This window comes from Macrobrachium nipponense, chromosome 41, assembly GCF_015104395.2.
Source record: "Macrobrachium nipponense isolate FS-2020 chromosome 41, ASM1510439v2, whole genome shotgun sequence".
NCBI lineage: Eukaryota > Metazoa > Arthropoda > Malacostraca > Decapoda > Palaemonidae > Macrobrachium > Macrobrachium nipponense.
Genome location: NC_061102.1, coordinates 37,965,688 through 37,989,503, shown reverse-complemented (window position 1 = coordinate 37,989,503; position 23,816 = coordinate 37,965,688). Strand labels below are relative to the sequence as shown.

The 23,816-nt window shown below is 42.0% G+C and overlaps 1 protein-coding gene across 4 annotated transcripts in view; it reads left to right on the top strand.

The window, feature by feature from the left end:
* The window catches only part of LOC135212697 (transcriptional adapter 3-like), an 87,892-nt gene that overhangs the window by 3,168 nt on the left and 60,908 nt on the right, over positions 1 to 23,816 (top strand). For 3 of the 4 annotated variants that reach the window (XM_064246380.1, XM_064246383.1, XM_064246381.1), the window contains exon 2: positions 4,194 to 4,460. The exons of the other annotated variant lie outside the window; for it this stretch is intronic. In XM_064246380.1, coding sequence (XP_064102450.1) covers positions 4,199 to 4,460 — 262 coding nt within the window. In that variant the 5' untranslated portion in view covers positions 4,194 to 4,198. The remainder of the gene's footprint in view (positions 1 to 4,193; positions 4,461 to 23,816) is intronic. 4 annotated transcript variants of the gene reach the window in all.

Below are 23,816 nucleotides of genomic sequence, written 5' to 3'. Positions count from 1 at the left end.
CTCTCCAAGGCACCAAGAGAGATTCCCCCATGGTCAAGCCTGCTGTGTCAACCGCATGTCGAATGGTACCACCAGGCAGTAGAGTCCCTGTGTCTTCACAACTGGAGGTTATCCACCATCTTTTGCAAGTGAGAGGCTTTTCTCGTCGATTAGTAACTGAAATGGCTGGATACCTCAGTTACTCTGCATCAGTATACAGTGGGGCCTCGCTTAGTCACGGATCAGCAATCACGGATTCAGTTAATCACGGGTTTTTCCTCAGACCACTTCTCAATCTAGGCTATATCACAGCATCGAGGGCTTGTCCGTTGTAGGCTAAGCCTCGTCCGGTTCCGATAACCAGCAAATGCATGAACAGATTCACATTATGATATTAACTGACAATAAAGGTAATAAAACCATTCTCACCTTATATATTATTGGCATATCTTCATAATATTGTAGCCTATTCATGAAATAATTCCACATCATTGACATCAACTTGTAGTTGAGCGGCCAGCAGAAATGTAAACATTGAGTTACACTTAACAGCACCTTTGCCATTCTTAACCTTTTAGAAATGTTAATAGTAATAGTGTAATGACAGTAGTAATAACATTTAGGAAAACATTACTTTTCAATTCGAACTTCATTATTGTTTTGGTATAACTAATCAACTTCTCTGAACACTGCAGTCATACAAACGATAATTGTCATAGATTATTGTATTGTTGTTTGCGATCGGCGACGAAGCGTAAATGTAATAAAACCATTTTCACCTTATATATTATTGTCATATATTCATAATAAAACGCATATCTTCATAATAAAAAGCCTCTTCAAGGAATAATTCCTTGGGGAATGCATTTTTCAAAAGACAAAAATACACTTTACATGTTTACAGCATGCAATGATTACTTTATTTTGATGTGATTACATTAATTTTACAGTATGGTACTCTAAGCAGTACAGTAACTATTTTTTTTTTCATAAATGTATATGCATTCACGAAAAAAATACGTATGACAACCGTGACGTCACCAAACCTAGTCTCGTTGGAACATACTATTTTTACACAATGTGAGTGGATACACCGTTCTACAAACTACCGATGTATTTTTACGTAAGTATCCTCTAAATTCTGTCATAAATCACTTTACTTACTTTTTTTGTGGAGCCCAAATACTATGTATATCCCCGGGAAATTAACGAAATCTCGAATTTTATCACAGACCAAGATTCACTAATTACTATGTTTTCTTCTTCTTTTCATGACTAAATGCATTTTTAGGATACACTCATTTAAAAATTTTCAAATACTATGAATGTAGATAGCAAAATCTCTCTCTCTCTCTCTCTCTCTCTCTCTCTCTCTCTCTCTCTCTCTCTCTCTCTCTCTCTCTCTCTCTCTCTCTCATCACTTATTACTGATCTATTATTCTGTGATTTACGAAACTGCTTCAATACAACTTTTATAGTTGACTCAATGAATTTCACATTATAACAGTATACAAAAGAATATCTTATCACTGTCCATGTTTCATTTCTTATCACCATAAAAATATTTAAAATACAAATTTCATTTTGTTATTCTCCAGCTAAGCTAGTAACAGTATTCTCGTCCCAAGCTGCTCTCTCAAGCTACTCAACAGTTACTCTCATCCCAAGTTGCTCTCTCTCTCTCTCTCTCTCTCTCTCTCTCTCTCTCTCTCTCTCTCTCTCTCTCTCTCTCTCTCTCTCTCTCTCTCAATGAAATATGAATTACTGTATCATAATATCATAAACTATTATGTACAAAGTTAAAAATAATAATTCCATTAATAAATTAGTTTCTTTTAGCAACTAAATTGTTTTCCAAAATAATTCCTTCGGTAATAAACGTGCATCAGCTGATTCTAAACGTAAACAAAAGACAAAAATAGATTTTTATTGCTGTATTTTGCTGTTTATACATTAATATTATAGTTGGGTGCTGTAATCATTACAGTAAATTGTTTTTTTTATCATAAATATGTTCATTCACGAAATAGATATACTATGTACTTTTAGTTTGGTGCAGAGCCAAATCATGAAAATAGAAAGGAATTGTTAGGTAATTATACTTTTGTTTGCTGATCTGATGAAGGGGAAATTGAAGATAGGAAAGAATAACTTTGAAACTGTCTTGAATTTAGTTTAAGGTGATAGTTGAAGACATATTTGGTGCTTGAACTAAAGTAGGCAGTTATAAACATTGAAATAGTGGTCTTGGGTGGGTTAATTATTAAAGTAGGCAGTTTAAAGCAATTTTTAGGGGGGGTACCAGGATAACACGGGTATTTACTTATCACGGGGGGTTCTGGGCCCTATCCCCCGTGATTAACGAGGCCCTACTGTACCTGGGAATGTAAGCCATCTTCTGTGGTTGGTGTCGTAGATGAGGTTTCTCTCCAGCCGGAGCCACTCTTCAACAGGTCGTGAACTTCCTCGTCTACCTTCACCAGGAGAAGCTCCTGTCCCTTTCAGCTGTAAAAGGCTACAGGGATGCATTGGCCATAGTCCTGAAGCTGAAAGGTGTCAATATCTCATCTTTCTTCAAGATATCAGTACTCTTGAGGAGCTTCAAGAGATCTTGCCCACCCAGGGATGTCAGGCCTCCTGCGTGTGACGTGACTCTTGTACTGCAGAGACTGACTCGTGCCCCATACAAGCTACATCGTGATTCCTCAGACAGGGATCTGACACTCAGGACCATCTTTCTGCTGGCACTTGCATTGGCGAAGAGAATAGGTCCTTGGACACATTTTCGTTGGGACCAATGGTGGCTGCTCAACAAGTTGTGTAGCTTACCCAGCTCCTCTAACTGGACAGAGTCGCATCTCGCCTCGTTGTATGGTATAAGGGAGCATGACTGTAGAGTGACTGGCTCTCCTTTCATCCTACTCTTTCCCTCCGGGTAAAGAGTAATGCAGACCATTACATGGTGGACTGAGCGCAGATGCAGGTAAGACACTCCTTAGAGTAACCTATCTATTTTCTTTTATTAGTTAATAGAAGCCTTATAGTCTCTGACTTATGGTCCGTTGCTTTTTTTTTTTTTTATAGGGGGGACTCATATCTCTCCCTTATGAGAAAAGCCCAGAAGACTGACTCTGATCTTGCAGTTCCATAACTCCAACTAGATGCCAGTGGCTGGATCCTTTTCCTTGCTCATTCGACCAGGAAGAGAACCCCAGGTAGGCTGAACCCCAGTCAGTTTACTGGAGCTCACTCGGATTCCTCCCACCAATCAGTGAGTCTTCCTATTGTGAAGGACCAACAGTTTGTATATTGTATAGGAACAAATCACAATTTTGAAAGTAAATTGTACTTTTCCTTACTATACAAACCTAGGTCCTTTACTCTTAGTGCCCACTTCATGCCACCCCTCAATCTGTTACCTGGGCCAAAGGCAATTTGGAATGTTTATGTCCAGTCAGAGGGAGTACCAACGATCGGACCGATAGTTAACTACCAAACCACCTTGTTTGAAGATTTCAGCAGCCCTGTCCAGGCTACGCCTCAAGCCTAGGCTTGTATAGTTAGGAAAAATACAATTTACATTCAAAAATTGTGATATACTAATTCCATTTCTAATCACCCCTGCACATCACTATTACAGTATGTACTTAAGGATAATTGAATGCTGACAGTTACCAAGCTTCAATAGTCAAACCAGATTTTGCTAAACGTATAACCTTATAAAGATCTCAGGTTAGAAAACTTAAGAAAAATTCAAATTGTCTTCAGTTTAGGATATTTGTCTGCAGTCAGATTAAAGGAATGAGAGCTTTTGGAAGTTGAGATAAGTAGTCTTTGCAAACCATCATTTTGCCAGTTTGTACTGTTGGGACTTAGCTCATAAAATACCTAATATCAGGGTTTGTATCTCTGGAATAGAATTTAGTTTGGCTGAGGTTGAATTATTTCCAATTGTTAATGGTTCATTGCAGTACAGTATAGTGTATTAGTGTGTGAACTTTTTCAGCAATGATGTTTGTTTATGATTTATGAAAATGGAGTTTAATCTTCGAATTTCTCATATCCATTATTCTGAAATGGTGTTCTGGCATGAATGAAGTGAGATTGTGGAGTTCAGTCATTTATATGTATGGAGGTTGGATGATATGTGTGCAAAATCTTTTCATGGCTTCTGAAAATATCTGATGTATAACTACGTTACATTTGTTTTTCAGGAATAATGCCATCATCTCCTAGTAAATCAAAAAGTATCCACAAATCTTCTGGGAAATTGTTCCGGCATAAAGATAAGGAACGGTCAGGAAGTAGTGGGAGCAATAACGGAAATAATAGTGGAAGCAGTTCCACACCAAGTAGCAGTAGTAGTAGTAGCAATAGTACCAGTAAGCGGGATGATCCCATGGACTTGAAGGAGTGTCCTCTTACTCTACCTGTTGTTGGCGCTCTTGATCATCAACGTTCACTTCCACGGTACACTGCTTGTAAGTAATCTTCCTTGCTTGGGACTAGTATACTTTTTAAGACCGCTATGTTATGCCATTTTATAGCTAAATTACAAGGTTTTTCTTCCATTGATGGTGAGAAAAATTCTGTTGTAGTATTGTCATAGTTGTAATTATTGTAGCATAATTAAGGTAACTATAGTTGGAAAGGCAAATCATGGGAATTGGATTTTATTTAAAACTGTAGCCCATTATTACTAAGTACAGTAATCTACAGGTTTACAGTTCCTCATCCAAAATTTTAATATCCAAAAGCTCTAAAAACTAAAATTTTCTTGTGGAGGTTAGAGGGTAGAGCATCAGTCAAGGTTATAAGATGATTGTAATATATGTAATGCCATTTAAAATGGTTCCCCTGAGTGTAAAGATTCACATGTTTACTGCAATTTATAGTATAGTTTGCATTTATTTTGTGACTTTCCAAAGTATAATTTTTAAACTTAATTTTAGGGGGCTGTACCATATAAGACCTACAAAATGCATTGTAAACTGTTGACCATGGTAGTGCTTTTACACTGCCATTATCCATTTGCAAAAGTCAGATAGCACAGTGGTATTTAAATTAATGATAATTATTTTATAAATTGCATATTTCATTATCACATTACAAAATATGAACATTGCAATTATGCACCATTTCTTTCTGGCATTATTTATATTCTTAGAATCATCAGCTGAATAAGTTTCACTGGCCTCATCATCACCATTAATTACTAAATTAAATATTATTTGGAAACATATGTTTTATGTAAATTATCAAAGTTGAATAAAAGTAATGCAGCTTACCTTTATGTATAAATGCAGTAAATTTAAATTCAGGTAATGATGTAATTTTGCCAGGCCGATTCTCCACAAGGTGTAGAAGGAGATTCGGAAGAAGAGGGTGACGGTAGAGAAGGAGTCTCGAACTATAAAGTTCTGACTGACCTTCTTTTACGGGAATACGGAGATTCTTTAACTCCTGCCGCTCCTCCTTCGCCTCGATCACTGTTTTCGAGTGCGATTGTGCCTAAGTCTTCGTCGGTCTTGAAGATGAGACCTACGATCTCTATGAAGAGAGCGCTTCAGTCCTTAGACAAATGGATGTTGTCTAAGAAGGATCTGGGCAGGACCACCTTCTGTATGCCTCCAGCCATACTTTCTGGCAAGAGAGGTTTCTGGTACCGAACTGGGGAGAACATGGGCCTTTCTCTCCCAGCGGCAGCCGAAGCGGACTTTTCAACCTTGGTTGACTCGTCAAGGAGACACGCTTTGAATGGAGCTCGCGTGTCTTGGGCGATTTCGGAGACGGATCATCTCCTCAAGGGACTCTTCCATATTTAGGAAGTGTTTAATTTCCTAGACTGGTCCCTTGGGGTGATGTCTAAGAAAGCTCATGACTCGGATGGTCTTGACCCCGAAGTCATTTTGAGTATTCTTGCTTGTATTGACAAGGCGGTACAAGACGGATCAGGAGAAATCTCCTCTCTTTTCGGAGCAGTACTCCTTAAGAAGAGGAGTATTTTTAGTTCCTTCCTAACCAAGGCGGTTTCTCCCTCACAGAGAGCAGCCCTGGTTTTCGCTCCCATGTCTGACATCCTGTTTCCTTCTCAGTTAGTGAAGGACATTTCTCGATCACTGACTGAGAAGGCGACTCAGGATCTTCTCCTGCAAACTGCAAGGAAGAAGAGACCACTTGTTTCAGTTGACAAGAAAGGACCGACTTCTACGGTTCAGCCCTTTCGAGGAGGGCCTTTCTCCAGAGCTACCTCTAAGAGAAGAGGTCTTGAGAGGAGAGGTAAGGCTCCTTCCCGTCCCTTTAAGAAAGGGAAGTGAGACAAACAGCCTCCAAACACCAGTGGGGGCCAGGCTTCTCGAATTTGCAGACGCCTGGTCACTCATAAACTCAGACGCCTCTTCCATGTCCATAATCAGGAAGGGATATCTTATCCCCTTCCAAGACAGTCCTCCACTAACGACCATTCCGCGGGAACTGTCAGCCAGATACAGGGACCCTGTACTGAGGGATACTCTTCATCTGATGGTGAATCAAATGTGGGACAAAAGAGCTATAGAACTGGTTCTAGAGCAAAACTCTCCGGGGTTTTACAATCGGCTTTTCCTGGTTGCGAAAGCCTCGGGGGGCTGGAGACCAGTTCTAGATGTCAGCGCTCTGAACAAGTTCGTTCGAAAGGAGAAGTTCTCTATGGAGACTTCGGCCTCAGTCCTTGCGGCGTTACGTCAAGGAGATTGGATGGTGTCGCTGGATCTCCAGGACGCCTATTTTCATATCCCGATTCACCCTTCGTCGAAGAAGTACCTCCGTTTCATGACGGGGGGAAGGATCTTTCAGTTCAGGGCCTTGTGTTTCGGCCTGTCCACAGCTCCTCAGGTCTTCACAAACCTGATGAGGAATGTGGCGAGGTTTCTTCACCTCAAAGGCGTCAACATCTCTCTATATTTGGACGATTGGCTCATCAGGGCCAGAACAGAGAGACAGTGTTTGGAGGACCTTTCTTTGACCCTAGACCTGATAAAGGCGTTGGGACTACTCGTGAACCTCGAGAAGTCACAGCTGATTCCCAGACAGAACTTGGTCTATCTGGGGATTCAGATGGATTCTCGGGGTTTTCGAGTATTTCCTTCGCAAGAGAGAATCGTGAGAGGCTTGGAAAAAGTCTCTCTCTTCTTAGGGAAAGAACGGACTTCGGCGAGGGAATGGTTAAGCCTGCTAGGCACCCTTTCCTCGCTCGAACAGTTCTTTCCTCTAGGAAGACTACATCTTCGCCCTCTTCAGTTTTTCCTAAGGAGATCTTGGAACTGGAAGACGGGACTTCTCTCCGACAGTTTTCTCCTTCCAATGGAGATGAAACCAAACCACATGCAATGGTGGTTGTCCCCTCTAAAGAGAACAAGGGAATTTCTCTGGAAGTTCCGAACCCAAGCCGAGTGTTGTATTCCGACGCATCGGAGAAGGGTTGGGGAGCAACACTAGGACCGAGAGAAGTGTCAGGCACCTGGAAGGCAGCACAGGTGTCCTGGCACATAAATTGCAAAGAACTTCTAGCAGTTCACTTGGCGCTAAAGTTCTTCGAACCCTTTGTGACGAACAGTGTGGTCCAAGTGAATGTGGACAACACTACAGCCCTGTCCTACATTCGGAAGCAAGGAGGAACGCACTCAGTGTCGCTTTACGAGATAGCAAGAGATCTGCTAATTTGGGCCTCACAAAGAAACATCTCCCTCCTGACAAGATTTGTTCAGGGGACGAGAAACGTCAGGGCGGACAGACTGAGCAGGAGAAGCCAGGTCCTTCACACAGAATGGACTCTTCATTCAGAGGATCTTTGGGATCTTTGGGGCACTCCTCACGTAGATCTGTTCGCCACATTCCTTTCCAAAAGGCTGGAAGTCTTTTGTTCAGTGGTGGAAGACCCAAGAGCTCTCGTGGTCGACGCCTTCCTGCTGGACTGGTCTCATGTGGACGTGTACGCTTTCCCCCCTTTCAAAATCCTGGGACAAGTGTTGAGAAAGTTCGTAGCGTCCAACGGGACAAGGATGACCCTGATAGCCCCGTTTTGGCCAGCACAAGATTGGTTTGCAGAGGTGCTGGAGTGGACAGTAGACTTCCCAAGATCCCTTCCAAAAAGGATGGATCTTCTCAGACAGCCACACTTCGAGAGGTTTCATCAAAACCTCCCCGCTCTCGCTCTGACTGCCTTTCGACTATCGAAAGACTTGTCAGAGCGAGGGGGTTTTCTCGCGAAGCTGCAAGCGCTATCGCTAGAGCCCGCAGAGCTTCCACTAGACGAGTCTATCAGTCGAAGTGGGAGGTATTCAGAAGGTGGTGTAAGTCTAAGAAGTTGTCCTCCTCCAGTACCTCTATAACCGAAATCGCTGATTTCCTTTTGTTCTTGAGAGAGGTCTCTCATTTGTCTGTATCGACGATCAAAGGATACAGGAGCATGCTTTCGGCAGTATTTAGAAACAGAGGCCTAGACATTGCTGAGAATAAAGATCTGCACGACTTGATTAGATCGTTTGAAACGACAAAATCGAAGGAACTAACTCCTCCCAGCTGGAACCTGGACGTAGTTCTCAAGTTCCTTTCGTCTGACAGATTTGAGCCTCCCCACGTATCTTCATTCAGGGATATAACAAGAAAATGCTTATTTCTCCTATCTTTGGCGACAGCCAAAAGAGTTGGCGAACTTCATGCCCTAGAAGATGAAGTCGGCTTTAACAAAGACTCGGCCTTTTGCTCGTTTAGAACTCTTTTTCTAGCGAAGAATGAAAATCCATCGAATCTCTGGCCCAAGAGATTCGAGATCAAAGGCTTATCGAGTCTAGTAGGGAGAGAAACAGAGAGGTCTCTTTGCCCGGTAAGAGCCTTGAAGTTCTTCTTACAAAGAAAGAAACAAATGGGAGGCTCTAGACAAAGTCTTTGGTGTTCGATTAAGGACCCCACAAGAATCATGTCTAAGAACGCATTAGCTTTCTTCATTAGAGCGTCATTACGGATGCTCACAAGTTCTGTCCTGACGACTCTTCCGCTTTTAAGAGTAAAAGCCCATGAAGTTAGAGCAGTGGCGACGTCTCTCTCTTTTCAGAAGAATATGTCATTAAAGAAAATCATTGACACGACATATTGGAGGTGCAATTCAGTTTTTGCATCTCACTATCTTAAAGACGTTCGCGTGACCTACGAGAAATGTTTTTCTCTGAGACCTTTTGTATCGGCGGATACAATACTGGGTACGGGAGCAAACACCAATCCTTAAATTTGTACATACCTTCTACTAGATATGTTCTAGATTTCTGCTGACAAAGAGGGCTCGGTGCTGCACTGGCGGCCAGTCACTGTTGTTCAGTAAGGAACTCTTGTGATATCTTTTAGGGGAGTATTAAAATTTTTTTTTTTGAGAATTTTTGTATGAATGAGTTTTTCGTTTCGAGTTATGGGTGGTTTGTTATGAGTTCGGGGATAACTCAGAACAATTCTATATACTAACATGGTGTTTAGGATCAGGTGGTCGGGATTGGTTATGCTCCTTCACAAGGTGTGATGTCATAGAAGTGGTCCAGTACCCATTGACAAAGTCCTTTTAGGCTCTGCCGAGTAAGCGGTTCTTATACCCATCGACAGACCCACAAGAACTCTAGCCATAGATCTAATATCTCGCTAAAGTCTTGAGGTGATGCAGACTACCGGGCTACAGCCACGAAGTCTACCACCTATCAGGTAGGAACCAAGGTTTTTTCTTTTATACCTACAACATATGTTGTTTACCTGTCTATTCCATATTAGCTGTCTCTGACCCTCCACCAAAGGGTGCCAATCAGCTATGTATATATCTGACAGGTAAGTTCATTGTATGAAAATGATATTGTTATAATACAATAAAGTTTCATACATACTTACCTGGCAGATATATACATAGCTAAGACTCCGTCGTCCCCGACAGAAATTCAAATTTCGCGCCACTCGCTACCGGTAGGTCAGGTGATCTACCTGCCTGCCCTGGGCGGCAGGACTAGGAACCATTCCCGTTTTCTATCATATTTTCTCTCTTCCACCTGTCTCCTGCGGGGAGGCTGGGTGGGCCATTAATCGTATATATCTGCCAGGTAAGTATGTATGAAACTTTATTGTATTATAACAATATCATTTTTCTGATCTTTCTCAGGAATGAGAAAGTTCTATCCGTCTCTGCAGTCAAGGCTACAAGGCTGCCTTGGGGTTGGTTTTCACGCGTGGACATCTCTTCATCATGGGAAATCTCAATGTTGTTCTGGAGTTTCAAGCAATCTTGTTCACCAAGAGAACTCAAGCCTCTGATGTGGAATCTTACTCTGGTACTGAGTAGTCTCACTCGAGCGTCATTCAAGCCACTGCATCGGTCGTCAGACAGGGATCTGGCTCTAAAGACAGTTTTCCTGTTGGCCTTAGCTTCCTCGAAGAGAGTTGGAGAGCTTCATGACCTGAGTTATGTTGTTAAGCATACCAGGGGTTGGGGTTCTGTGACCTTCAAATTTATCCCGGAGTTTGTGGCTAAGACCCAAAATCCGTCGGAGCATGATGACAGATTTGCTTCGTTTTTGGTTCCTTCCTTCAGTGAGTTCTTGGACTGCGATCCACAGGAGTTATTGCTTTGTCCTGTCAGAGCTCTGCATTGCTAGCTAAACAGGACTTATCACCTAAGCCCTAGGTGTCCAAGAATACCATTTCATTCTGGCTTCATGAGGTGATTAACCCTCTTACGCTGAAGGGGTATAATAAAAATTGTCTCCTGTATGCCGGGGGGTTTCTCGGAGTGAGCGCAGAAGCGGAAAAAATATTTTTTTCAAAAAATCACAGCGCGCTTAGTTCATTTTTGGCTCCTTTTTTTGTCATTGCCTGAAGTTTAGTATGCAACCATCAGAAATGGAAAAAAAATCATTGTCATATATAAATAATGCGATGCATGATAGCGCAAAAACAAAATTTCATATATAATTGTATTCAAATCGTGCTGTGAGCAAAATGGTTAAAGCTAACTAGTTAATTTTTGTTGTTGTATTGTACACTAAATTGCGAACATTTTGGTATATAACACATTGTAAAACGATCAAAGCAACACAGAAAATATTATCACAAAATGATGCATGAATTCGTAACGCGCAGACGTAAAAAAATGTTTTTTTCAAAAATTCACTATAAATCTAAATATTGTTCTAGAGACCTCCAATTTCTTTCAAAATGAAGATAAATGATTGAATATTACTATACTGTAAGAGTTTTAGCTTACAATTGCAGTTTTCGACCATTTTGGACGAGTTAAAGTTGACCAAATGTCGAATTTTTTTATATATGTTTTTATATGCAAATATTTTGAAAATGAGAAAAGCTACAACCTTCAATTATTTTTTGTTGTATTCTACATGAAATTGCACACATTTTCATATATAAAATTCTATGAAACTCCTAATATAAAACGGAGCAAATATTACGATAATGTGACATACACATTTCGGAGATTTGCGGCGGAGAATTCGCGCGCGGAGGGAAGGGAAGTTTTTTTTTTAAATTCACCATAAATCTAAATATTGTGCTAGAGACTTCAGATTTGTTTCTAGATGAAGATAAATGACTGAATATTACTAGACTGTAAGAGTATTAGCTTACAATTGCGTTTTTCGACTTTCGGTAGTCACAAAGTTGACCGAACGTAGTTTTTTTCTATTTATTGTGATTTATATGCAAATATTTCAAAAATGAGAAAAGCTACAACCTTCAATTATTTTTTGTTGTATTCTACATGAAATTGTGCACATTTTCATATATAAAACTTTATTTAACTGCTAATTTAAAATGGTGCAAATATTATGACAATGGCACAAAAAAATTTTGATTTTTTTTGGAAGAGTTACCGCTCGGACGGAAGGAAATTTTTTTTTTTTCATAAATTCACCATAAATCAAAATATTGTGCAAGAGACTTCCAATTTGTTGCAAAATGAAGGTAAATGATTGAATATTACTAGAATATAAGAGTTTTAGCTTACAATTGCGTTTTTTTACCATTTCGGTAGGAGTCAAAGTTGACTGAAGGTTGAAATTTTGGCACTTATTGTTATTTATATGAACATATTTCAAAACTGATAAAAGCTACAACCATGGGTTGTTTATAGTTGTATTGTGCATGAAATTGCGCACATTTCCATATATAAAACTTTATGTAACGGCTAATTTAAAATGATGCAAACATTACGACAATCGCACGAAAAAATTTATCGGAAGAGTTACCATGCGGATGTAAGGAAAAAGTTTTTTCTTAAATTCGCCATAACTCGAAATATTGTGCTAGAGATGTCCAATTTGTTGCAAAATGAAGGTAAATGATTGAATATTACTAGAATATAATATTTTAGCTTACAATTGCGTTTTTCGACCATTTCGGTAGAGTCAAAGTTGACCGAAGGTTGAAATTTTTGCACTTATCGTTATTTATATGAAAGTATTTCAAAACTGATAAAAGCTACAATCATGAGTATTTTTTTGTTGTATTCTACATGAAATTTGGCACATTTTCATATATAATACTCCATGTAACGGCTGATTTAAAATGGTGCAAAAATTATGTCAAAGGGACGAAATAATTTCTGAGATGTGTCACTGATACTTTTTAGTGCGATAAGAAAGAAATTCGCGCTTGCGCACCTGCGTAACAATTGTAAACAAAACAACGCCTTGATCCGTGAGCTCCCAGCATCCCCCAAGGTGCGTGATTCATAAGTTTTCGCCTGGTAGGCCTGTAAGTATTTTTCCGCAAATTTTTAAAAAAACTTTTCTATGTCGACGTACGATACGTCCAATCGGCACCTGACAGACAATTTATATCGATGTATAATACATCCAATCGGCGTAAGAGGGTTAAACAACATACTCCTCACCTTCAAACCTTCAAGTTGTGTCACAGATACTGTGCATGCGCCAGCGTATGACATCAGAGGATTAGGTTCCTCTCTGGCTTTTGACAAGAACTTCTCTGTTCACAGAATTTTTAATACTGGTTCCTGGCTTTGGCAAACCACTTTCACTTCCTTTTACATAAAGGATGTTGCCCACAGGTCCTTGGACACCTTTTCTTTGGGTCCGGTGGTGGCTGCCCACCAAGTTGTACAGTAGGGCCTCGTTAATCGCGGGGGATAGGGCCCAGAACCCCCCGTGATGAGTAATACCCGTGTTATCCTGGTACCCCCCCCCCCCCAAAATTGCTTTAAACTGCCTACTTTAATAATTAACCCACCCAAGACCACTATTTCAGTGTTTATTACTGCCTACTTTAGTTCAAGCACCAAATATGTCTTCAACTATCACCTTAAACTAAATTCAAGACAGTTTCAAAGTTATTCTTTCCTATCGTCAATTTCCCCTTCATCAGATCAGCAAACAAATGTATAGTTATGTACCTAACAATTCCGATCTATTTTCATGATTTGGCTGCTGCACCAAACTAAAAGTACATAGTATATCTATTTCGTGAATGAACATATTTATGATAAAAAAACATGATTTACTGTGATGTTTACAGCCCCCAACTATAATATTAATGTATAAACAGCAAAATACAGCAATAAAAATCTATTTTTGTCTTTTGTTTACTTTTAGAATCAGCTGATGGACATTTATTACCGAAAGAATTATTTTGGAAAACAATTTAGTTGCTAAAAGAAACTAATTTATTAATGGAATTATTATTATTTTTAACTTTGTTCATAATAGTTTATGATATTATGATACAGTAATTCATATTTCATTGAGAGAGAGAGAGAGAGAGAGAGAGAGAGAGAGAGAGAGAGAGAGAGAGAGAGAGAGAGAGAGAGCAGCTTGGGATGAGAGTAACTGTTGAATAGCTTGAGAGAGCAGCTCAGGACGAGAATACTGTTCCTAGCTTAGCTGGAGAATAACACAATGAAATTTGTATTTTAAATATTTTTATGGTGATAAGAAATGAAACATGGATAGTGATAAGATATTCTTTTGTATACTGTTATAATGTGAAAATCATTGAGTCAACTATAAAAGTGGTATGGAAGCAGTTTTGTAAATCACAGAATAATAGATCAATGTTATAATTTTTTCTGTAAGTGATGAGAGAGAGAGAGAGAGAGAGAGAGAGAGAGAGAGAGAGAGAGAGAAGAGAGAGAGAGAGATTTTTAGAGTTTTTCTATTTACATTCATAGTATTTGAAAATTGTAAATGAGTGTATCCTAAAAATGTGTTTAGTCATGAAAGAAGAAAACACAGTAATTAGTGAATCTTGCTCTATGATAAAATTTGAGATTTCGTTAATTTTCCGGGGATATACGTAGTATTTGGGCTCCACAAAAAAGTAAGTAAAGTGATTTATGACAGAATTTAGAGGTTACTTATGTAAAAATACATCGGTAGTTTGTAGAACGGTGTAACCACTCACATTGTGTAAAAATAGTATGTACCAACGAGACTAGGTTTGGTGACGTCATGGTTGTCATACGTATTTTTTTCGTGAATGAATATACATTTATGATAAAAAAAAGTTACTGTACTGCTTAGAATACCATACTGTAAAATTAATGTAATCACATCAAAATAAAGTAATCATTGCATGCTGTAAACATGTAAAGTGTATTTTTGTCTTTTGAAAAATGCATTCCCCAAGGAATTATTCCTTGAGGAGGATTTTTATTATGAAGATATGCCAATAATATATAAGATATGCGTTTTATTATGAATATATGACAATAATATATAAGGTAAAAATGGTTTTATTACGTTAACGCTTCGTCGCCGATCGCAAACAACAATACGATAATCTATGACAATTGTCGTTTGTATGACTGCAGTGTTCAGAGAAGTTGATTACGTTATACCAAAACAATAATGAAGTTCGAATTGAAAAGTAATGTTTTCCTAAATGTTATTACTACTGTAATTGCACTACTACTATTAACATTTCTAAAAGGTTAAGAATGACAAAGGTGCTGTGAAGTGTAACTCAATGTTTACATTTGTGCTGGCCGTTCAACTACAAGTTGATGTCAATGATGTGGAATTATTCCATGAGTAGGCTATAATATTATGAATATATGCCAATAATATATAAGGTGAGAATGGTTTTATTACCTTTATTGTCAGTTAATGTCATAATGTGAATCTGTTCATGCATTTGCTGGTTACCGGAACCGGACGAGGCTTGGCCTACAACGGACTAACTGTCATATAAAAAAATCAGAGCAAAATGAAACAAATTATACTAACCTACAGTTTGGCCTACTACAGTGGATGGAAGTTTGCAGTGTCACACTGAACTTCAGAAACAGTGAGATGCATGACATGATGAGCAGATGAGATCATGGTCTATCTGCTAAGTAGTTTTTGCTTCTCGAAGTTGGTAGCATTCTATAGAAATTGGGAAATGTCTTTAATGGACCTTTTTACAATCTGTCTGGGCCACAAACTTCCAAACTACAGCTCTATCTGACCAGGTGGCATGGGCAAGCAGTCCTTTCATGGTACCCTTGGACAATCTGGAGGTATTTGCCTTTTTCCCTGTTTTCCATGATCAGCTCTCTGTTGGACAAAACTTGTCTGCTTGTCCAGCAATGCACAGATAATCTTGATAGTCCCATTTTGACCACAGCAACCCTGTTTCCTAAACCTTTTAATTCTTCTGCTGGGCCTATTGAGAGCTTTTCTAGATGGGTAAAAGCTACTTTGTCAGACTTTTTTTTTTCCAGAGGACCCACCAGAACTTCAGTCCCCTCAAGCTTTATATGTGAAGGCTCTCAAGCATTACTCCATCATGAAAGGCTTATGTTAAGCTGTCAGTGTTAATTGCTTAGAAGGCAAGCAGTGAGTGTGGTAAGGCTATACTAATCTAAGTTTATAGTCTTTAACTGGTTTACTAGGAAAGCTACTGATCTACTTACTGCCTCTATGCCAACTTTTGTGGATATCTTGATGTTTACTGTTTGAGGAAGTGTGTGTCAGCTGTTAAAAGGGATTTTGACGTAAGGAAAAATCTATTTCTGGGCGATTGGCTCGTGTCGCCAGCGAAATATCCTTTAATCTATTATTTCTAGGGTAAATGTACTAACACATACCAGAGAATAAATAAATAAAGAAAAAGGTCAGTATAACTGACTCGCTCACCCTCCCAGAGAGTGTCGGTATGAACACTATGGCGAGTGAGACCACTACCACGAGCCAAATGCCAATAGAAATCTCCCACTACAAAATCCCCACAAGAGGGGAGCCGACCCACAGAGTGGGCCGCACCTACTACTACTACTCCATCCCATGCTGCCGACTGCTGCGCCCCTGGTGGCCATCCTGAAGTTAGCAGACAATCTTGGCGATGGGAGGGGTAGGGCGGGATTTCGCTGGCGACACGAGCCAATCGCCCAGAAATAGATTTTTCCTTACGTCAAAATCCCTTTTCTGGGCTCAGCTCGTGTCGCTGCGCGAAATCGTACCAGAGAAATAGACAAGATTGTAAGACATTCAAGAAAAATAAAAAGGGTCTCAAATAAAAGAAAAAAATAAAAATAAATCAATATAATTGCTAATAAAGATACATATACACAGTGATACAAATAGAAATATTACTTAAATATACTTATTGCTAATAATATTCCTTAACTTAAAGGTAATATACATATATACAGGAGGCATATCATATATGTACAAAAATAGTATTTGTGTAAAACTTATGTATCAAAAACATTTAAAGCAATTAATATACAAGTTGAATAAACAAATTCAACAATAACGAAATATAAAGAATGTATATGAATTAATATACAAAACCCGTAACCATTAAAAGAAGATGTAACTCCTAGCATAAAAATAAGGAGATGACATCCACAAGATCAGTAATCATCACAAATGTGAGTGTCCCTAGCAAAAAAATAAAGGACACCCACTATACCATCATTAAAGCAGCTAAGACACAAGGTGAACGTAAATGAACAAGGCAGGAATAGACGAACTGTTGGGTGAGGCAGGTAGAAAGGAGGACTGAATCTTCTACTAAGGATTAGTCAGAGTCAGGGGAAACTATGTTACCCGCTGCAACTGCTGAAAATTTCAGGGCTTCCAAGGACTTTAAGTAATGACGTTTGAACACTGTCGGTGATTTCCATCCAGTATACTTTTTCAACTCATCGAAGTTCATATGTTGGAAATAGTTAATTGAGGTGGCTACTGCCCTGACATCATGTGCTTTTGGAAAAGAGTCAGGATTGGCTTGTTTAATGAAGTACAGGATTTGTTGCCTGATGCCTTTAATAGATAAAGTACCACCTTTTTCTCTCCTAAAGAGAGGACCCGATGAGGATGAGGAGGTCCTAGATAGAAAGGCTCGTAACGTTGAAACTGGGCAAAGAGATATATCTTGTGGAAGAGGTAGTACCTTCCATGGTTCCCACCTCATCAACGGATCTTCATTTTTAGCTAAAAAGCTACGTTCTGGTGAAAGTAGCACTTCCCCCGTGGGAAGGAACTGAATATGATCCGGATCTCTGGATAAAGCCGACAGTTCTGAAATTCTAGCTCCTGAGGCTAGGCTTAATAAAAATAGAGTTTTTCTTAACAGCATTATAAATGAGCATGTGTCATTATTGGTTTCTGAAGCCAGTTTTAGAACATCGTTTAAGAACCATGATACTGACGTAGGCCTTACAGAAGGTCTAAGTCTAGCACAGGCCTTGGGAATAGACGAGAAGTAGGAATCTGTCAAGTCTATGTTGAACCCAAATTGAAAAATCTTTTTCAAGGCTGACTTGTTTGTCGTAATTGTGCTAGCTGCTAAGCCTTTTTCAAACTAGGATCTGAAAAAGGATATAGCCGAATTGATTGTCATGATCTTAATATCAGATTCTTTCAGGAAGGTTGCTAACTTTTTGACAGCAGCATCATACTGTCTCAAAGTTGAATCTCTCTTATCTGATTCCAAGAAGAGAATATTCTGAGGATCAATATTCGCATCCCTTTTCGCTGCAAACTTCATGAAATCCATAAAGTTAGGGTTTTGAGAATCCCTGAGGAAGCGAACACAGTCTTCGTTTGTACTGACTGTGAGAGCTTGGGATTGGGGATCCGAAGAGGACGGAGACCCAGTTCCAGGATGAGAGGATACCAATTGCTCTTCGGCCAGTCTGGAGCTATTAGAGCCACTTGGCCCTTGAATGTCCTGAGTTTGTTTAGCACCTTCATGAGAAGATTCACCGGAGGAAAGACATAAATCTTCTCCCAGTTGTTCCAATCTAGAGCCAGGGCGTCCGTGGCATAGGCCAGAGGGTCCAGGTTGGGGGCCACATAACACGGGAGTTTGTGGTTCGCCTGAGATGCGAAGAGATCTACCTGTAGACCTGGAACTCTCCGAAGAACCCATTGGAACGAACTGTTGTCCAGTGACCATTCCGACTCTAGAGGTACTGATCGGGATAGAGCATCTGCTATGACGTTTCTCACTCCAGCTATATGGGTGGAGGAGAGATGCCAACTGAACTTGTCCGCCAGGGAGAATATGGCTACCATGACATGGTTTAGATGACGTGACTTGGAGCCTCCTCTGTTTATACAATGCACTACCACTGCGCTGTCCAGGACTAGCTTTATGTGGGAGTACTTTGGAGGACGTAATCTTTTTAGAGTCAAGAACAGTGCCATTGCCTCCAGTACGTTTATATGGAACTGACGGAACTGAGGTGACCATGTTCCCTGAACCTTTTTGAACTGGGAATATCCTCCCCAACCGCTTAGTGAGGCGTCAGTGTGGATAGTGATCCCTGGAGGAGGAAACTGAAGGGGCACTGACACTGATAGGTTCTTGACTTTCGCCCACGGCCGAAGTCGATTCTTTAGAATCAGAGGAACTGAGGACAATTTGTCCCTGGACCTGATATTTGCCCGTGAGCGCCAAATTCTGGTTAGGTCATTCAGTTTGGCTTTCATTAGGATGTTCGTCACTGATGCAAACTGGAGAGAACCCAGGATCCTTTCCTGAGATCTTCTTGAAGCCAGTTTGTGACTTAGAAATTGCTTGACTGACTTTGCTATTTCCTTCCTTTTGGATGATGGAATCGACAGAGTATGGGAGGATAGATTCCATTGAATGCCTAGCCACTGAAAGTTTGACTCTGGAGTGAGTCTTGATTTGGTCCTGTTTATCTTGAAGCCTAGATATTCCAGGAACTGAATCACTTTCAGTGTTGCTCTGTTGCATTCCTCGACTGTTGAAGCCCAGATCAACCAATCGTCGAGATACGCTACTACCATAATCCCTTGCGACCTGAGTTGTTGAACAACTACTTCCGCCAGCTTCGTAAACACTCTCGGTGCTACGTTGAGCCCGAAAGGAACTACCTTGAAGGAGAATGTCTGGTCGCCTATCTTGAAGCCTAGATAAGGCCGGAAGTGTCTTGCAATAGGGATATGATAGTAAGCGTCTGTAAGATCGATAGAGGTGGTGACGGCCCCACGGGGAAGTAAGGTCCGCACCTGCGAGATCGTGAGCATCTTGAACTTGTCGCAGCGAATGGCTAAGTTTAAGCGGGACAAGTCTAAGATTACTCTTCTTTTTTGTGAGCCTTTCTTTGGCACGCTGAACAAGCGACCTTGAAACTTTAATCTTTTGACTCTCGCTATAGCTCCTTTTTGAAGGAGATCCTCCGCATACTCCGTCAGTTCTTTGGAAGGAAGTTGACGGAAAGGCCTGGATGGAGGTGGGTTCGATAACCAGCTCCAACCCAGGCCTTTTGACACAATGCTCTGAGCCCACTTGCTGAAGTTCCAACGGTGGCGAAAGTGAAACAGCCTCCCTCCTACCTGAAGTTCTTCATTGGTTCTGGTAACCTCCTCGGCCTCCTCTGAAGTGCTTTCCCCTATTAAAGGGACCTCCCGATCCTCTCCCACGAAAGGAACGTTTACCTCTGCCTCCCTTACCCGAGCGGTCATATTTCTGAGAAGATTGACTCTCGAATGTTTGGTTGTAAGCTGGAGAGATGGCATAAGAGGTGGAGGGCTGAGGCTGAGGGGAGATCACATAAATTGGCTGTGATTGAGCCTTTGAAGTGGGAGGGCTGGGCTGTTTGGACTAAGGGAACCGCCGGAACTTGCTGAGAAAAGCGTGGCTGCTTTTTCTGGTAGGGCTGGAAACGCCTGGGTTTCCTTTGCCCTTTACCTCTAGCTGCAGGATCTTGCCTCCTCCTAGCCGTAAGGCCCCAACGGTCCTTAAGGCTCTGGTTCAACCTCGTAGCCTCTGACTGTACTTCCTTCACCATTGCTTCTGGGAAGAGATCTGCTCCCCAGATGCTTGACGAGAGTAACCTATTTGGCTCGTGCCGAATGGTTGCTTCTTGTAGGACATGCTTCCTACAATTCGTTCTAGCAGTGGCAAACTCAAACATATCTGACTGTACCGTTTGAGTCAGGGATTTGGTCATGAGTTTGAAAAGCGGCTCTGAACCATAGGCTATGGTGGCCACCTCGGTCATAGCCATAGAATTAATTGATCTGGCTAACCGTGACTTAGTGTCAAACTCAGCCTGAATAAGGCTATCTGGAAGCCTGGGTAGCTTTTCACCAAACTGCTCCATAGCACAGTCCGGTTTGAGTTTGCCAGCTGAGAAGGTGTTCGGTAAGTCTTCCCATAATTCTCCGGCTGAAGGAAGTAACGGAGATGTAGGATCTGCTTCCTTCAGTTGAGGCATGGGGTCCCCCTTCTGGGCCGCTGGGATGGTAGAGGTCGCGATCTTAGTAGGAAAGGGAGTGGAGTACTCTCATCCATAGTGAAGATCGTGAAGGGACTCTTGAAGGGTTGGATTTTCGTATTCGAACAATCCATGTCCTCCAAACACCTGAGCCATTCTCTCTGAGCCTGGTCACGTGAATAGAGGACCGTCTCCTTCGGTACCCTATCATCTCGAATCATGGCTGAGGCGGTGAGCCTTGCGTAGCCGATGAAGGGAGGCTGAAGGTCTTCCGGGTAGAACTCGAAGTCCTCTATTCTTCGAGTTCCAAATTCCGGTATAGAAATGAGACCGTCTTGGAAGGGGGCGTATGAAGCTACTCTCCACGGGTTGTTCATCGAGAACGGAGGTAGCGAGTCATACGGGGGAAGCTGAGCTCCACCTGCATTGGAAGGTGGAGGAGAGGCTAGAGGAGCTTGGCTCAGTCCGGCTATAATGGAGTCTTGAGAAGTAATCCTATCCGACAACCGAGAGATCATTTGTTCCATGCTACTCTTTAGAGACCCAACCAGGTCGCCCACCTGTTGTAACAGGCCAGCATTGGATTCCAAAGCCGGAGCTGCTGCGGAGGTGGAGGGGTAGCTTTGAATTGGAACCAAAGGTAGCGGAACTGAAGACTCAGCCGGAGTGGGTGAGATCTCTCTCTGGAGGATTTACTCCTCGAGGACTTAGAGCCGGACCCAGAAGCCTTAGACCTGTCCTGCTCCGGGATTCCTAGCCGGAGACTTACGAGAAGAGGATGAGGTCGAAGTCGTCTTTTTAGACGACGACGACGTCTTTGTCAAGGATTTCACTGCTTGACCCTTGACCTTGGGTCTAACCGAAGCGTCAGGAGGAGTATACAATTCATCACCCGTAAAGCCTTGGAAGGATGGAGAGGTTGCAGGAGTAGAAGAAACAGTTACGCCCAAGGGTATCCCTTGGGTGTCCACCTTACCTACCTCGACCAACATGTCGTCTACACCTACCATAGGTTCTACATTAATATCCAACGTCGCGACTTCCGAGGAGATATCCTGGCCTTGGTCAGTCAATGAGGCAGCCAGCTGTTGCTGGATGAAGGCGATAGTCGGGGCAGCCTCTGCTGGGTCGACGTATCCTGTCGCCTTGCCTCCGGGGAAGATTAGTACCGCCAACCTTTTCTCTAGAATGTAGGGCATACCCTTGGCGGCGTTCTTCCCGAAACCGCCGACCCAGGCCCGCAGGGTTGCCAGTGCGGTATCCCTCACTGCCGGTGCCTGGAAGAGAGGGTATCAATTAGATTTAAGAATAACTTAAAACTAAAGATAACTTAAAGTATAACTTAAACTTATAGGGCTATAAGGCCCTTTGAATTCCTTAAGTTAGAGTAATTGATACAAACTTAAGAACTAAAACTGATGCAGACCAGCTACCGGAGATGGAATACTTACCCCGTCTAACAGCTGGCTCACCAGATCATAACATATGGTACACGTCTCATGGTACCAGACCTGGATGTCCCCGTGCGGAGTCGCGCATGGAGCATGGGACCGGCAAACTTCGTGTCCACACGGGTCCTGAAGTGTGGCGGCGCATCCCGGATGCTCACAGTTGGTGGTCTGTAAGTGGAAAGACACATGAGTATCTTAAAGAAAATCACTTACAGGCTAAAGGACAGAAGAACTCCATTGCATGCCGGAGCTCGGAAAAAATTCGGGCATAGCCCCTCCCTTACTAGCCTGAATAGGCTATAAACCCCGGAGGTATCCGGTGAAAAGAAGGGAGGGGGGATGGTTTAAGGTACTAAAATAAACTTCACATCTTAAACCTAAAAGCTCGAACGTACCGGACTAAGTCCAGTGCGAGGCGGAGTGATAACTCAGTGAAACGGAGAGGTTAGACGAGACCGACTGTATGTTCCGGTCCACCCCGTGGGGTAGACTAAGCACTTTTCCGCTAGATGCCAGGTCTCCGGTGGTAAAGGAGCCCTAGTAAGGTGGGAAAGAGCGGGGGCATACAGACTCGGGCTAGTAACGGAGCGACGAAATAGTAATGGAGAGGGGGAAAGGCCAGTCCCCCCCAACCTTACCATCCGATCGGGCCGAGAGCCGGAGAGGTCGAGTCCAGTCTGGGTCTGTCCCGTCCCTCTACCCCCTCCGCCTGGGGGGAGAGAGGGAAGCAGGCTCGGGTATGCAGAGCGAGCATGGACAGGCCTAACCACCCCCCCCGACTCTATGGAAGAGCGGGAGGGGGGAAGGTGACTGGACAGGCGTCTGGCTGCCTCGTGATCACATAGTGACCACGGGGCGATAAGGACAACAGCTAAGCCTAAAATAAAACCAACTGATCAGCGAGATGCTATCGGGAAGCAACCGAGCTGACCAGCGGTAACATAAAGGCCCAATAGGCCGTGACATAGGCTAAGCGAGCCAGACGCCTAACTAACCTAACAAAATCACATAGTAACAATACGAATAATAAAATGAAAGAAAGAAAACAAAAAGTAGGAGAAAAAATCCAGGAGTGTACGACTAACCCGAAGGAAAGTCTACCACTCAAAGCTAGCCGATGCCGATAATGAGAGCCGTGGCTAGGGTCTGGATGGAAGAGCCTACATAAGGTAAAAGACATGCATGCATGACAAAACCGTGTAGACCTACCCTAAACAAAGCGGATAATAAAATAGAGCGTACAAAGACGGGGGATGTTCTGGGTATGGGAGACCCAGAACGGACCCATCACGAGGCAGGACCATGCTGCCATGCTTCCGACCTAGAGATCGTATTTATACCTAAAAAACGGCAAATACGTGCTCAGGGCCGGAAAAAACCAAATAGCAATAAACACTGAGTACTTAACTTAGCTGCTGCGATGGCTGCACGCTCCATTGTAATAAAATCCAAACGAAAGGGCACAAAAAAACACAGAGAAGAAAATGGCACGTGTGAATCGTGTGTGCTAACTGAAAAGGATGGCCACCAGGGGCGCAGCAGTCGGCAGCATGGGATGGAGTAGTAGTAGTAGGTGCGGCCCACTCTGTGGGTCGGCTCCCCTCTTGTGGGGATTTTGTAGTGGGAGATTTCTATTGGCATTTGGCTCGTGGTAGTGGTCTCACTCG